The sequence below is a fragment of the Rhopilema esculentum genome, chromosome 9 (genome assembly GCF_057945365.1).
Source record: "Rhopilema esculentum isolate cy_ngs chromosome 9, ASM5794536v1, whole genome shotgun sequence".
NCBI classification, from domain to species: domain Eukaryota; kingdom Metazoa; phylum Cnidaria; class Scyphozoa; order Rhizostomeae; family Rhizostomatidae; genus Rhopilema; species Rhopilema esculentum.
In genome coordinates this window covers 12531677-12548610 of record NC_142823.1, presented here as the reverse complement: position 1 = coordinate 12548610, position 16934 = coordinate 12531677, and the positions used below count along the sequence as shown (strand labels likewise).

The 16934-nt window shown below is 37.2% G+C and overlaps 1 protein-coding gene and 1 pseudogene across 2 annotated transcripts; both read left to right on the top strand.

The window, feature by feature from the left end:
- The first annotated feature begins 504 nt into the window (after window positions 1-504).
- LOC148959721 (uncharacterized) lies at window positions 505-1920 on the top strand. Its single transcript, XM_089110005.1, has 3 exons — window positions 505-836; window positions 1376-1442; window positions 1790-1920. The coding sequence occupies exons 1-3, from the start codon at window positions 505-507 to the stop codon at window positions 1838-1840; spliced, it is 450 nt and encodes a 149-aa protein (XP_088966131.1). The 3' UTR covers window positions 1841-1920.
- Window positions 1921-3374: 1454 nt separating this feature from the next.
- On the top strand, window positions 3375-15973 carry LOC135689310 (uncharacterized; annotated as a pseudogene). Its single transcript, XR_016144005.1, has 5 exons — window positions 3375-3957; window positions 4307-4349; window positions 4512-4574; window positions 6253-6309; window positions 15907-15973. The product of XR_016144005.1 is annotated as an uncharacterized LOC135689310 (transcript).
- The last annotated feature ends 961 nt before the right edge of the window (window positions 15974-16934 follow it).

The window sequence follows — 16934 nt, the reverse complement described above, 5'->3', positions numbered from 1 at the left end:
TACTTAAAAAACCAAGTATCGTGTTAAAATAGTTCACTGTAACCTTAAATGGGTATTAATTTGACAAATTTAAGACACTAAGCTCCATCTCTACACATATGCTTTATTTGCCTTTGCCTTGGCAAATCAATTCAATAAATCTAGACTGTAGACTGTAGAACCAAATCTTGAGAGACACTTTTGGTTCCTTCAGTTTACCTTCTGCTCTGCAGAAAAATATCAGTGATTTGAAGCAAGCAAGCTGCTCGGGGAGCTTGCAGTCTTCACAAAGGCCACTTCTCGTATTCAATGCTCAAAAGCTTGGTAATTGGTAATTCGAATTGGTAATTCGAATAAATATAAAAATTGCTAACCTCAAGCAGCCAAATTTTATGAATAAAAGTTCTGTCTCTTTCTTCATTTTAGCCTAAATTTCTGAAAATTTTGCCCAGGCTATACGCAGCCTTCCTCTATTGAAGCGTCTTTTCATTCTTATTTTGCTTTTTAGCTCTTGTTCACTTTGGAATGTTGGCTGAGGCACTTAATGTCGATATTAAGTGTCATTCGGTCAATAATGACTTTTCTTGTACATATAAAAGTGGCAACGCGTGGGCAGAGGTCGATGTTTTGTGGTATTTTGGCAAGGAAGGGCAATGTCATGTATATCCCCTGATTGAGCTTCCTGAAAAGATACAACAAATGTGCCTTGCCTACGACTGTGCTGAGCACTTCGGTTGCTCAACAGGGGACGATTCTTTCTATTGTCCTTTTTGTTGCCAAACGTATCATAGAAAATGCCTTGGTAAAATTTATGACAACTGCTGTGGTTGTCATGCATTAGCAAAGGTACTTCCAGTGTAAGTATGTGTTTGAAAAAAGTTTGTCAATAAATGCTTGTTAGTCCCGATATAGTTTATTCACTTCAATGATGTAAAAAGAACAAGGAGCCAGAAAAATCACAGTTGTGTAGCAACGAACCTCATGTAGAATTAAACTGAACTTACTTACACAAATAAACACTATCACATATAAACGTGAGGACACAAAATAGCGGGGACAAAATAAATGAGTTTGTTAGAGGACTTTGTGTTTTTACAGAATGAGAAATTGCAATCAACTTCTTTACCCAGTTTTTAACTAGTAAACTTTTCTATGTCGAAAAATATGTTTGATATTTTTAACTTGTACTCGATAGCTTGTGTTCACTATAGGATTCAATTCAATTTGAGGACTTTAGCAATCAAGCAAGCTGTGTTTTGAGACTTCGGATATGGTTCTTTAGTTATACCATTTTTTAATTGATAAAGAGATTGTTCTTTTGATTTTCGAATTTCGATTCCTGGAAGAACTTTGATACCAGTAGATTTGTGTAATAAATACTAAATGATATTTGCAGGAAATCTAGATTGAGTCAGGGAGACAGCATCAAGAGAATGCTGCAGAATGGCACCTCAATGTTGGAGGTAAATGGCAATATCTATCTATTAAAAGTATGGTTATATCATTATTTGGTTATATGGTTATATCAGTAAATGGCAATATGGTTATATCATTACTTTTCATTTTGAGGTTACACTATGAAAAGAAAATTGGTTGCAATACCATTTGATATTCATCGCTGGATCTTAAACTTTAGGTGCATTTATTCAAAAATGATTAAATTTACATTCATTGATTGTAATTCTTCAAAGCTAATGCTATTTACATGTCTATATTATTGGTAACGTGCACTCAACAGTGCTGATTATGTAAGTGAGCTAATGACCTAGCACGCGTAGTCAGTGTAGATTGGTTGCTGCTCTATTTTTAGCTGACTAAGGATATCTGTAGAACAGACTGCCACAACTCATGCAAGATATAATAAAGGAGAAACCCAATGCTGCGTATGAAGAACTAGTTACAGATTTTCAATCGAAGATTATTTTTAACGACAATCAGCTGACGGAGCTCTAAAAAGTCACCAGATCACAAGATGGTTCAAAAATTTGGGGACAAAGATCTGGATGTATCACTGCAACTTAAATTCGTGACTTCTTTACAAAAGTAAATGCGATTTCCAGATCAAAGGCAAAAGCACCCAAAATCATGCCATTACTTGCAAAGTTGTTGAAGCACAATGACATTGGGATGTTGCCAGCCATAAAATGGGGGCGAAAGCATGAGGAAGATGCCAAAAAAGCCTTTTTCAGTGCTGTTGTTTCGAAGAATAAACATGGGAAGCTACTCGATTCTGGCTTAATAACCAACTGCTCATTCCCTTTAGTTCGGGCTACTCCAGATTATTTATTTTTGTGCCAATGCTGCGAGGGTCCTGTGCCAGTAGAGTACAAATGCCTGTTTAAGTTGCGGGAGAAGGGTGTAGAAGAAGGAGCAGACGGACTGGATTTTTTATACATTGATGAATACAACAAATTGCACCTAAAAAAGCAACATAAATATTTTTCACAAGTTACGACACAAATGGCTTTAACTGGAGGGAAAAGGTGCTTTTTTGTCGTGTGGAGTCCGAGAAGACCTGGAAAGAAATGCTTTTCTCTTTTTCAACGGGTATGTGGTTCCAGTGCTTCTGGAAAGAAAGCAGATTTATTACTGCCCCGAAAGGGAGAGGAGAAACCATGCTTGGAGAAAGAAGAGACACCGGACGAATCAGAAAACAGTATTAAGTGCACTGAGTGTTCCTTTGGTACCATTTGGTTTGTGTTGGAATTACAAGAGACAGGGAGCGATATTGGATTTGTGAGAGGTGCCTGTTATCATCAGTTTTGCCGTATGAAAACGTATCCATTATAGACGACAGTGACAATTTGCAATGAACTATACCATGACTTGATTTATATAATATGCCACTTTGTTCCTGCCCTGATTTGAAAATGTTTGCATATCCTTGTAAACTTTTTTTTGCAATATTTGTCAAGTATCCTTCATGGTCCTTGGATGCCTTGCCCTCTGCATACTTCTGGACCATCAGAACCCACAGTCAGAGAGCTCATTGACGATAACAATTCCCTTATTTCAAAACTGCACACAAAGCTCTAGGAGATAAAATCTTTGATTTACAAAGAAGCACCAGCTGTGAAGGGCATTCATCTTCGACAAGTTACACCAAAGAAGAAACCTAAAAAGAAAATGAAAAGTTTAATTAAAGCAAACAAAGAGGCTAAAGAAAGACTTGCCACATCACCATAGAGAAGTCTGAAGCTTTTTTAAGGAGGATGTAGTAGGGAATATTGTAAGCGACAATCAAGAACAACTAGGTTCTACAATTTTTTGTAACATCAGTTGACAGAGATACAGCAAGAGATAATTGAACAGATTTTGTTGAAAAAAATACAAAATTTTTTGTTGGAAGGCAGCGACTGAACAAACATGACTTCAAAAAGATATCAGAGAATGGCATGCTTAATAACTCAATAATCAATGTATTCCAAATTCTGATGCTGAAGGAACACCCTGAGTCAAATGATTTACAAGACCCTTTTCTTGGGCAAAACATGTTTTTTACTGTACACCACGACAAACCTTTTGTTCAAATCCTCTATGATGGAAAACTACATTGGATTGCTGTTTCAACATATGTATGTGGGCCTGGGAAGGTCTTCTACTTTGACCGTTTGTGTTCTCTGGTAGAATATCTGAAAAAGTTAATCAACTATTAGGTGCAGTCATGCATTCTTCAAGGTCAATTTTGAAAATAAATGTTGTCCCAGTTCAACAGCAATCAAATAGAGTGGGCTGTGATGCAAATGCCATTGCCTTTACAAATTATGTTCTAAAGGAAAAGAGAAATCCCACTGAGGTGACATTTGACCAAGAGATAATGAATCATAATCTATTAAGGTCCTTAGCAGCAAAAACAAAGCTTCCCTTTCCGACAACAACAAGAACTGTAAGAAGATGCTGCACAAAAACGATTTCATTTGACGTATATTGTTCTTGTATAATGCGCTGGGTACCATTCCACAACAACATTTTTGAAAGGTAAATTAATTACACATTTACTCACAATCATTCAATTTTATAAACTTTTCAATTTCCTCTCTAAGATATTAAAATGTCTTATTTTAGATGTGTATTTGAATTCGTGAATGCAAAAATAAAATTATATTGAACTTGCTTTATTTCAACAAAGATATTCTGTTACCTTTAGAGAAATATTAAGCAGTTCCATAAAAATTGCTAAAAATATTTTATAAAAATTGTTTTGCATTTTACACACATTTGAAAGGTAATTAAGGAATCTAACTTTTCACCAAAAGTTCAGCTTTTCAAAAACTTCAGAAACTTCAGAAACAGAGGCTTATGAAGTTCTTCTATTTTACTGTGGAAGGAAATTGCTTCGAAATTGGGTTGGAGATGAAAATTCGGCCATAGTAAGTATTCTTCATTTCAAAAAGATATTCTTTTACCTTAACTCTTATCCATCGTGTTTGATTGAGTGTTGTTGATATCAAAGTCAAATGAATTAAATCCTATTTTTTCCTATTTGAAATTATACAATTTGAAAAGCTAACCTTAAATCATATTTCTTCCAGATTTTAGCATATTTGGTTGGCGGCCAAGAGTTAATAACTCCTGTACGTGCATGGGAAATTCTTGTAAGCTGCGTATATTTTTTAAGATAAAATAAAACGATATACGAGGGTCACTCCAAAATTATTGAGATATTCAGTAACCGCTTGAGATATCAGTTTGAAATTTTTTTGGTGGCTTCTACCATCTATTTCACCCATGTTTTGTAATTTTTGTTAATTTCAAGCGCGAGAAAAAAGAAAGAAAAGGGTTTTGAATTTCAGCACCTTAGATGTTCTTATTTATTAAAAATGGAGCTTGAAAGACGTGATTTTCGCGCGATGATTTATTATGATTTTAAAAGGGGGCTGAAACAAGAAGAATGCCTAGCTCAACTTCTGCAGACATTTGGAGATAATGCACCTTCAAGGGCAACAGTTTTTCGATGGTTTGCCGAATTTAAGAGAGGGAGGGAGAGCCTTAAAGATGAGACCCACCCAGGGAGGCCCCCAACTGCTGTTGTGCCAGAAACAGTTGCCGCTGTGGAGAAGATGCTAAGGCAAGATGGTCGGATGACTTATTCTATGATGCAGGATAGCGTAAAGATTGGATCAGCAGTATTGCACACAATTTTGCATGAAAACTTGCAAGTTCGGAAAGTGGCTGCCCGCTGGGTGCCACATTGCTTGTCAGATGAGCAAAAGGAGCAGCGCGTCAATTGGTGCCAGTTTATGCTGCAAAAATTTAATGAAGGGAAGTCGAAACGGGTTTATGACATTGTGACAGGCGATGAAAGTTGGGTTTACCAATTTGACCCCGGAAACAAAGCGCCAATCCTCAATTTGGATCTTTCCAGGTGAAAACCCGCCGCAAAAATTTCGGCGATCCAGAAGCGTCGGCAAAAGGATGGTTGCGTCATTTTTCTCAAAGACAGGTCATGTCGCAACCATTCAAGTTGAAGACCGTCGTACAGTGAACGCGGATTGGTATGTTAACCACTGTATACCACAGGTTCTAGAAGTTTGGCGAAATAAACGTCCAAGGACCGGCTTAAGAGGTCTACTTTGGCACCATGACAACGCTTCCGCTCACACAGCTGCTTTGACCATCGACTTTCTGTCCGAAAATTCAGTTCAGTTGACGACCCACCGGCCTTATTCACCTGATTTGGCACCTTGTGACTTCTTTCTCTTTCCAGCGGTGAAAGAAAAAATTCGCGGAACCAAGTTTGATAGCGCTGATGATGCAGTTAGTGCCTTCAACGAGGCTGTTTCTGACCTTGCTGCAGAAAAATGGGCCCATTGTTTTGATATGTGGTTTTATCGTATGAGACTTTGTGTGGAAGCCAGTGGAGAGTATTTTGAGAAACTGTGAAAATTTGAACACGATGCCTCTTGCGGTTTTTGAATATCTCAATAATTTTGGAGTGACCCTCGGATTAGCTTGAAATTAATATTTATGGGGAAAATACAGAACAAAAATCTATATGTTAACAATGTAAAGAAGAAAAAGGAGCTCTTGTGTGCATTTGTAATTGACAATTTTTATCAATATTTTTTACATCAATAGTGGTTACCATTGATTGGCCTACCTAGTGCTTTTTCCCGCCAGCCTCAAAGAAAATAATTATTGTTATTATTATTATTGATCAAATAGGGATTTGTAACGTTTTTTGTTAGTATGATGACCAGGTCTTTTTCTGTTAACTGCTTATTTTCTTAACTAAGATGGAGTTATCTGAAATACAGCTTTCTACCGTTTTAGGAAAAAACATCGCCTTTGCATCAAGATCCTTAAGTGGAACTTCTATAAATCTATCAGGTAATGTGTTTCTAAAATATTGTTTGTCTTGGTATAGAAAATTCAATTTGAGCATTATGAGCACTGGATTTAAGAGAAATCAGGCTCAACTAGTTTTTATATTCAAAAGATAGGAACGAGGCTGTAGATGTGTTCAACAGCAAATGCTTGCAAAAAAACACGAAATCTCTACAATAATACTAATGTGCGGATATGCAAATGAGCTCGCTCCGTTGATATCGGTCCGATTACATCTGATATCGGTCCGTTCCCATCGAAAGTTCTTGCACGAACTCCGCAAAAACTGCTACACCCCTTGAACTGAGCTTCGGTAGTTCGGTTCCTCTGGGGTTGCGATTGTGTGGAAAGGTCTCGAATCTTCGTTTGCTCGCTTCCCTCGCTCCGAATTTGCGACGTGTCTTCTCTCAATGGGCCTTGCTCAACGAGGCCATTTTCTTTGCTAACGCTTCGCTCTCTTTGTTTGTCTTTTCAAAGACTTTTTCTAGCGCTTTCCTGGATGTTTTGAAAACGTCGATTGTCATCCAGTCAGTAGTTGTTGATTGAAAACCTTGACCTTTGATTCTAAAGCGAATATCCCTTTTCATCCCTAACTTTTTTGAAAGAGATCGAGTACCTTTTCGAAGGATTTTTCAAAACACTTCCTCCCTCCCTTTGATGGGTAAAATACTGGCTTTTGCGTTCGCGTTTCTAAAGGTTCTTTCTCTCTCTTTTCTTTTGCTCTCTACAAAAAGTTTCAAAACTTCTTCCTCCAGCAACCCTTCAATTTGAACGGAGGCTTTTCAAATTCGTTTTGCTTTCCACAAAGAAGCTACTGTGTGCCGATAATTTCGGTGATTTGGAATTGGATAAATCTACGTGCACTGCTGCTTGGCATTCCTTTTCGAACTCGAAGCGGTTGTCGACAGTCGTGTTCTGTGCTACAGTGCTACAGCTACAGCTACAGGTGAGTCTCGCTAGCTTTTTCTAAACTTTTCGCCGTCATTTTCCTTTCCTTTTTATCGATCGATCGATTAAAACCCCGTTTGTTATTATTTCGTTTGCAAGAGCCATGTAATTCGTGCTTCTGACAATCTTCCTTTTCTTCGTTTTAGTAGCTACGCACACTGCTGCCCGTTTTTTGGTTTTGCAATGGCTGCTGGCTGTTCCACTTCTTCACTGGTATCAGAATCGATGGCATGCGAATACAGGTAAGCGTTGTTGTTCTTACGTGTTTTCGATATTACTTTTTTCAAATGATTTTGTGCTCATTTCGATGAAATTACACTAAAAACCGGCTGCTAGACCCCCGCTGCGAACGAAAACTTTTTACCTCTTCTCGTGGTTTTGTGCTTAAAGGAAACTGGATTGGCTTTATTGCAATCAAAGTATGAAGAATTGTGGTAGATTTTTCCTGCTGTTTATTCTTGATGCAAGAAAATTTGATTTTCATAGGAAACCCGTTGTAATGCGAATTTTGTAATCCCGCCAGCCCCCAACTTTTTATGTCTAACGAGAATCCTTTGCAGCAATTTTTCCTAACCGCCTTCCTTTTTTGTAGATAAACGATCGGATTCGCTGTCTTTTTGGTACAACAAGTGGGTGTTTTTCGATTAAAATTTCACTTTTTGTGCGATTTTCCTGCCTCTTGAGTGAAAATTATTTCTAGCTTTTTGAGAGCATTTTTGGAATTTTAAAAAAATCATCCTAGAAACCATTTCAAATGACTTTATGCTTAATTGATGAAATTACACTAAAAACCGGTTGCTTACTGCTAGACCCCCGCCGCAAACGGCGAATTTCTACCTCATTTCGTGGTTTTGTACTGAAAGGAAGCTGGATTGTTACGGTAGATTGTGCCTGCATCATTTTCGGAATTGTAAATTAATCATTCTAGAAACCATTTCAAATGACTTTATGCTTATTTGGGTGAAATTACACTAAAAACCGGTTGCTTAATGCTAGACCCCCGCCGCGAACGGCGAATTTCTACCTCATTTCGTGGTTTTGTACTGAAAGGAAGCTGGATTGTTACGGTAGATTGTGCCTGCATCATTTTCGGAATTGTAAATTAATCTTTCTAGAAACCATTTCAAATGACTTTATGCTTATTTGGGTGAAATTACACTAAAAACAGGTTGCTGAAAGGAGACGCTAGACCCGTCACGAACGTTTTTCTCTTAATGTTTTACCTCTTCGCAGTTTTGTAATTCAAGGAAAATGGATTTGCTGTATTGCTCGCTTAACGAGAACAATTTCAAATGATTTTATGCTTAATTTGATGAAATTACACTAAAAACCGGTTGCTTACTGCTAGACCCCCGCCGCAAACGGCGAATTTCTACCTCATTTCGTGGTTTTGTACTGAAAGGAAGCTGGATTGTTACGGTAGATTGTGCCTGCATCATTTTGGGAATTGTAAATTAATCATTCTAGAAACCATTTCAAATGACTTTATGCTTATTTGGGTGAAATTACACTAAAAACCGGTTGCTGAAAGGAGTCGCTAGACCCGCCACGAACGTGTTGCTCTGAATTTTTTTACCTCACGTAGTTTTCTGCTTATAAGAATATGGATTGGCTGTATATCGATTTCTTTGAAACGTGCTTTCATTAACCATGGAATAACATCTTCATTAATCTTTTTGTTCTTCATCTAGATCAAAGAGCGTTTCAAGCAATAATTACGACGCAGACGTGATTCTCGGACCTTCGAAACGAAATTTATGGCATTTATGCTGGCGTTAAATCAAACGATGAAACAAGAAAAAACTTGACTGTGGAGAAAAGGACTAAAGTTGTATAATATAGATTAGCTGTTGTCCGTAAATTGTATTTTGTTAATTTGTTGTTAGAGTAAGATTCCTTTCTGATGCACGAAACTTGGCTGTTTTTTATCTTTCTATTTCTTAACTGCTTTGTTCCTGCAGTGTTTCAAAAGCTAATTGTGACGAAGATGTGATATGTGGACCTCAAATGTATAGAACTGCGTAATAACTCTATAACTCTTTGGAGTTTAGAAGAGGAGTCATTAATTCTTAAGAAATTTTTAGATGATATATATCTAAACGAGCACCATGGACCAATAACGGCTAACAGGAATTTATTGTTGGAAAACTTTAATGTTTGATTCAAAATAAACAGAGGAAGTTTAAAGGTGGCCCCAAATTATACCTTAAAACAGCATCACAAGTGAACAAGAATTGAACGAAATGCTCTGATAAAGATATTCATGTTGGATTCAAAATGAGCATTACAGCTTTAAGAATGGCCTTAGAAAATATTTTCAAGCGCCCTATAAGTCGACGAGGGCTAAGAATGTATGATTGGAAAACTCAAAAATTTGTTTATGACTAAATAGGAGAAATTATAGGATTAACTCATGAAAATGATGGGGGCTGGCAGAAGTATGTAGCTGTCAAGTTTAAAGTAGAATTCAGAATATTAAACAAAGCTTTTAGATAAGCCTGCAAGATATTTAAACGAGCACCACGATTCACCGAGAGATAAAAGAAGATGCAAACTTTAAAACATTGCAATTAGAATAAGCAGTAGAAATAAAGAGGGTAACCCGTGAAAGTATTTAAACGAGGACCCCAATTAGATCGTGGCTTACAAAATGTATTGAAGCAACTTTCTGTATTGTCTTGATATTGCAACCGTTTATGTATCAAATTGATATGCACATTTTAATAAACGGAAGAGTAGCTCCCAGTAAATCCCGCTCTTCGGGCACCCTATGGCCCCAAAATGGGATAGTAAGATTAGCCTCTGAAAGTCAAGAGTGCTATTAACCTTGATTTCAAAGGGGTTCAGATGGTGATGAAAGCTATGATATTGCTAAGTGGTAATCGTAATAATCGAGGAACTACTCATTGGATTGGTTCTATTAGGAATTTCGCAAGTATGGGTATCTGGAGCCAGCAAGTAATTAAGTTTGGGTTTACTTTTCTAAAAGGATTTACTGAATTACAATCAAGGTAACAAAGCATTATCTTCCTACAGAAAAGAAGCTCTTATCTCAATAGGGTTGTTGCTGCAAGTAAATAATACTTTGTCCTCGAGCAATTATTTCCTGCTCTTGCCAATAGTATATGCTACTCACAGTAGGCGTGACTATGGATTGGTTTAATTATGTTTGTCTTTTGTCACGTTTAGAATGTGCTTGCCTGCTTGCTGTATGATATTACACTTTTTGCTTGCATTCCTTATTAAATTGAAAGAATGTAGGAGGGCATTGTTTTTTTATTCTCATTTTCAGGATAGATTCAATTTTAATTTTATTTGTCAGAGGAGTAAACAGATAAGTAAAGTTGGGAAGTCTTACCATGAAATTTTATGGAAAATTAAAACACAAGACTTAGGGGGTAACCCATCAAAATATCTAAACGAGGAACACGAATAGACCTGGGCTGCAAATGTTTTGAAGCAACTTTCAATTAACGGAAGACTAGCTCCCCTACGAAGCCCGCTACGCGGGCTTGCCAGTGACCCTACGGTCGAGTACATAGATTAGCCTCGGAAAAGACAAGAATTTTCTTAAAACCCCCTGTGAATGATAGTAAAATCAGCCTCGGCAAAGACAAGAATTCTGTCGAAGCCCCCTATGAGTATGCAGATTAGCCTCGGACAAGACAAGAGGTGTATCAACCTCGATTTGAAAAAAATTAGCTCCGCACAGGTCACGTGATAAAAAAATTACTCGCACTCCTGTGACTATCGCTAGGAAGGGGGGAGCCTCTACCCTTCTCTATTTCAGGCGACCCCCTGACTAGCGATAGTCACAGGAGTGCGAGTAATTTTTTTATCACGTGACCTGTGCGGAGCTAATTTTTTTCAAATCGAGGTTGATACACCTCTTGTCTTGTCCGAGGCTAATCTGCATACTCATAGGGGGCTTCGACAGAATTCTTGTCTTTGCCGAGGCTGATTTTACTATCATTCACAGGGGGTTTTAAGAAAATTCTTGTCTTTTCCGAGGCTAATCTATGTACTCGACCGTAGGGTCACTGGCAAGCCCGCGTAGCGGGCTTCGTAGGGGAGCTAGTCTAACTAATACTAATATGCCAATATGCAAATGAGCCCGAACAAAAGACCTCCACACTGCCCCGCGATTGTACCACCGCCCGGCGTTGCACACGGTGCCCAGCCAAAACTGCTTGGCCGATTTTCAAAATTCTTTTTTTCCCTTCATCAACGAATCTTTGGTTCACCATACTACGGTCTCCTTTTTTTCCTTTTCGCTTCCGTTCCTGAGATATTTACGGTTTTCTCCCGGGTTCGTCTCGATCCCCACCGCCCCGCGATTGTACGGGTTTGCAGCCAAAACCGCTCGGCCGATTTTGAAAGTTCTTTTTTCTTCTGAATCCTCCATCCCGATGCACCATCATCAGGTCTGCTTTTTCTCATCGTTCTTTTCGTTTCTCAGATATTTACACGGTTTTCTCTGAGGATGCAAGATCTCGATTAGTGCTCTCCGTGGTCTTTGTCCCGCGTTTCTAAAGGTTCTTTCTCTCTTTTCTGTTGCTCTCTACTACAAAAGATTTCAAATCTTCTTCCTCCAGCAACCCTTCAATTTGAACGGAGGCTTTTCAAATCCGTTTCGTTTTTAAGACAAAGAATCTACTGTCTGCCGATAATTTCGGTGATTTGGATGATTTGGATAAATCTACGTGCACTGCTGCTTGGCATTCCTTTTCGAACTCGAAGCGGTTGTCGACGGTTGCGTTCTGTGCTACGGTGCTACAGTGCTACCGTGCTACAGCTACAGCTACAGGTGAGTCTCGCTAGCTTTTTATAAGCTTTTCGTCGTCATTTTCCTTTCCTTTTTATCGATCGATCGATACTCCGTTTGTTGTTATTTCGTTTGCAAGAGCCATGTAATTCGTGGTTTTGACGATCTTCCTTTTCTTTGTTTTAGTAGCTACGTACGGTACGCACACTGCTGCCCGTTTTTTGGTTTTGCGATGGCTGCTGGCTGTTCTTCTTCTTCACTAGCATCAGAATCGATGGCATGCGAATACAAGTAAGCGTTGTTGTTCTTACGTGTTTTCGAAATTTAAATTATTTGACATGATTTTCTGCTCATTTGGATGAAATTGCAATAAAAACCAGCTGCTAGACCCCCGCCACGAACGAAAAATTTTTACCTCTTCTCGTGGTTTTGTGCTAAAAGAAAACTGGATAGGTTTTATTGCAATCAAAATGGTATATTTTTCCTGCTGTTTATTCTTGATGCAAGAAAATTTGATTTTAATAGGAAACCCGTTGAGAATTATGTAATGGCAGCTTCCAACTTTTTATGCCAAGTGAGTATTTTTTGATTAAAAATTTCACTTTTAATGCGATTTTCCCACTGAGAATGAATCATTCTAGAAACCATTTCAAATGACTTTATGCTTAATTTGATGAAATTACACTAAAAACCGGTTGCTAAATGGAGTCGCTAGACCCGCCGCGAACGTGTTTCTCTTAATGTTTTACCTCTTCGTAGTTTTGTCCTTCAAGGAAAATGAATTTGCTGTATTGCTCCCTTAACAAGACCATATTAAAATGATTTTATGCTTACTTTGATGGAATTACACTAAAAACCGGTCGCTTACTACTAGGCCCCCCCGCGAACTGCAAATTTCTACCTCTTTTCGTGGTTTTGTAATGAAAGGAAGCTGGATTGTTACGGTAGATTGTGCCTGCATCATTTTCGGAATTGTAAATGAATCATTCTAGAAACCATTTAGGCACGTAAATGAATTTACGTGCCAGTGTGATTCTGGCTACGTAGGGCGCACAACCCAAAGATTGGGGGATAGGATAAAACAGCATGTTCCTTCCAACATACGAAACAAAACTGCCCCTCAAAGAGAACAGCCTCCTCGATCTTGTAGGTCTAGAAACACTGTTAAAACAAGTGATTCTGCCATTGGTCAACATCTTTTAGACAACCCAGATTGTGCAAAACTCTATAATGACGACATGTTTCGGATAATTGGCAGAGCCCGGTCGTCCTTCCATCTGGCAGTTTTGGAGTCAATCTACATAAAAACGAAAAAGCCGCCATTGTGTAGACAAAAGGAGTTTGTTTTCTCTCTTGGACTCCATTGGTAATTTTTCTTTAGGCTCGCGGCACTGATTGGTCAACTATACCGGTCTTGTGCTTGCGTTTTTCTGATTGGCCTATTTCGATCCACAACTGGGTATATATTTTTCAAACGTGTTTTTTCGGAACCTATTCTGACGTTTTATGCTCTGAGGAGTGTCAGACGAAAAAGCTTTAAGTATGTTGTAAAATGTTTGCTTTTTCAAAGCCATTTTCAAATTCTGTACCGCGAAAAAATTGTTCACAGAAACCATTTCAAATGACTTTATGCTTATTTGGGTGAAATTACACTAAAAACCGGTTGCTAAAAGGATTTGCTAGACAACGAACGTGTTTCTCTGAATTTTTTACCTCTTGCGTAGTTTTGTGCTTAAAAGAATATGGATTGGCTGTATATCGATTTCTTTAAAACGTGCTTCCATTAACCATGGAATAACATCTTCATTATTCTTTTTGTTCTACATCTAGATCAAAGATCGTTTCAAGCAATAATTATGACGCAGACATGATTCTCGGACCTTCGAAACGAAATTGATGGCATTTATGCTGGCGTTAATTCAAACGATGAAACAAGAAAAAACTTTACTGTGAAGAAACGGACTAAAGTTATATAGATCAGCTGTTGTCCGTAAATTGTATTTTGTTAATTTGTTGTTAGAGTAAGATTCCTTTCTGATGCACGAAACTTTGGCTGTTTTTTATCTTTCTATTTCTTAACTGCTTTGTTGCTGCAGTGTTTCAAAAGCTAATTGTGACGAAGATGTGATATGTGGACCTCAAATGTATAGAACTGCGTAATAATTCTGTACCTCTTTGGACTTTAGAAGAGGAGTCACTAATTCTTTTATGAATCAACATAATTTTTTTAGGAATTTTGATTGTTAAGAAAGTTTTAGATGATATATATTTAAACGAGCACCATGGACCAATAACTGCTAACAGGAATTTATTGTTGGAAAAACTTTAATGTTTGATTCAAAATAAACAGAGGAACTTTAAAGGTGGCCCGAAGTTATATCTTAAAACAACATCACAAGTGAACAAGAATTGAACAAAATGTTATGATAAAAATATTCATGTTGGATTCAAAATGAACATTAGAGCTTTAAGAATGGCCTTAGAAAAAAATTATAAGCGCCCTATAAGTCGATGAGGGCCAAGAGTGTATGATTGGAAAACTTAAAAATTTGATTCTGACTAAATAGGAGAAATTATAGGATTAACCCATGAAAATTTTGTCCTTCAAGGAAAATTGATTTGCTGTATTCGTCGCTTAACAAGACCATATTCAAATGATTTTATGCTTAATTTGATGAAATTACACTAAAAACCGGAGAATGTTTACCTAAAGTTGTTTTGGATTTGTTTACATCGGGGGGCAATTCGCTCTTGCAAGTAACGTGCGAGATTTTGCCTAAAACAAAAGGATTTCTTGGGATTATCAGATAAACCAATAGTATTTTCACAAAAGGGGTAATGATAGACCGACTGAAAGTTGCTAACACTTAGGGGGTTAAATCAGCAAATTACCTGCTTTAAATACCAGATAATGTATATTTCGAGATGAAAAATGAATTGATAGGTACAAGGGGCCAACTGAAATTTGCTGACAGAAAGTTATAAGCCAATTTTGAATAAAGAACGCACTTAGGGGGTAAATCTGCCATTACCAGCCTTAAAGGAAGGTAAAGCCAGATAATGTTTATTGCGAAATGAAAAATGAATTGATAGGTACAAGGGGCCAACTGAAATTTGCTGACAGAAAGTTATAAGCCAATTTTGAATAAAGACCGCACATAGGGGGTAAATCTGCCCATTACCAGAGTGTATATTGCGTCCTTGATCTTGCATGATCGCCATAAAAGCTATGATACTGCTAATGGTAATTGGATTGATTCTGCTAAGAATTTCCCAAGTATTGATAGTCAACAGGTAATCAATTTCGGGTTTACTTTTCTAGAAGGATTTACAAAATTACAGTGAAGGTAATAAAACATTATCTTCCCACACGAAAATAGCTCATATTTCTATAGGTTTGTTGCTCTAAATGAATACTTTTTCCTCAAGGGTTATTTTCGTTTATATGCCAATAGTAAATGCTACTCACAGAAGGCGTGACTATTAATTGGATTAGTTATGTTTGGCTGTTGCCACATTGAAATAGCGCTTGTGTGCTTGCTGTATGATATTACATTTGGTGTTCAGATTCCATATAAAATTGTAAGCGTGTAGGAGGGCATTGTTCATGGTGATTCATTTTGATTTAATTTGTAAAGAGAGTAAACAGGTAACTAAGGCTGATCAATCTGATTTGAAGGCTAGATGATTTTGGCATGTCCATTACTTTTCTAAAGAAAATGCTGGCAAATCTACTACAACAAGTATTTTTCCATCAATTCAAAGCAAGCAAAATCACTCCTCCACGACAAATTGTTTACATTCTTTTAAACCCTCCTTTATTTATGAGTGCCTATTATCCTGTATTCCTATTTAAGAAACAATCTTTCCTTCTCTGAACCAAAAAGTCCACCGTTACCAAAAATGAACAAAGACAAAGAAACGTTCGTTGTACATTTTAGAGGAGAGGTAAAAGTAAGTACTCTTCCTATCTCAAATATTATCTTTAGAAATTAGTTGCTATTTGCTTTGCTAAGAATAATTCCTTTTTTCTTATATGAATCAATGCCACTTATTTCTATAACACTATGCAAAAGAATCCTCTAAACGTTACGAATTATATCGTTGTAACACTTTCCATATTCACAAATTAAATGCACTCAACAATTTTTTCACAAGTTCTTTTTTACAGAATCTCCCGTACAATGACGGCAGTATTTGCAAATTGAAAATAGAAGCTGCAAGTGCATTTGCCCTAAGCAGAAAAATAAAATTCAAAATTGTAGATCGTCAGCGGCATCTCATAAGAGAATTAAGGTACGTTTAGCATTTGGTATAAAAACTCCCTTTCTACAGATCTTTTCGTCTTTTTACATTTATTTTTTAGCTGTTTTCTTGACATTGTTTTTTCAAGACTGGTTACCTTCAACAATTTTTATTTTTTTCACAGGGCCGGGGATGAGGTATTCCTGCATCTTTGCAGGAAACCAAGACAGAGTTTGCAGAAGAAAGTGAGAGAGACAGTAACTTTTAATTTTTCGTTTTCTTAACCCCCTTTTCATCTTTTTTCAATATGTAGATCGATTTCTTAACAGGCTTTTGAATTTATAGTATCATTTTAATTAGTTAATTCACTGATTAATTAATTACTATTTACGTTTGACAATTAATCACCGTTCCCCAAAAACTCCCCTGTTCAGAATTGACTTCCAAATAAGGGCAAGTGTCTTTCAATGATCACATGACCATTTCGTCTCATAAAACTTAGCTGTCGAATGACAACCCCACATTGCACTTTCCCATATCTCTGATGGCATTTCAACTTTGACGCATTCAAAATTGTAAGTATCTTTTATTCATTGATTTGCAACTTCCTTATTTCAGTCAACAAAGTTTCGTATCGACAAAATAATTTCATGAAACCCTTTACTAACTC

Excerpts from the sequence above, each read along its gene's own strand:
- LOC148959721 (XM_089110005.1), top strand. The coding sequence starts at position 505 with ATGTTGGCTGAGGCACTTAATGTCGATATTAAGTGTCATTCGGTCAAT. Across the intron at positions 837-1,375 it reads TTAGCAAAGGTACTTCCAGT|GAAATCTAGATTGAGTCAGG; the intron begins GTAAGTATGTGT and ends TGATATTTGCAG. Across the intron at positions 1,443-1,789 it reads ATGGCACCTCAATGTTGGAG|CTGACTAAGGATATCTGTAG; the intron begins GTAAATGGCAAT and ends CTCTATTTTTAG.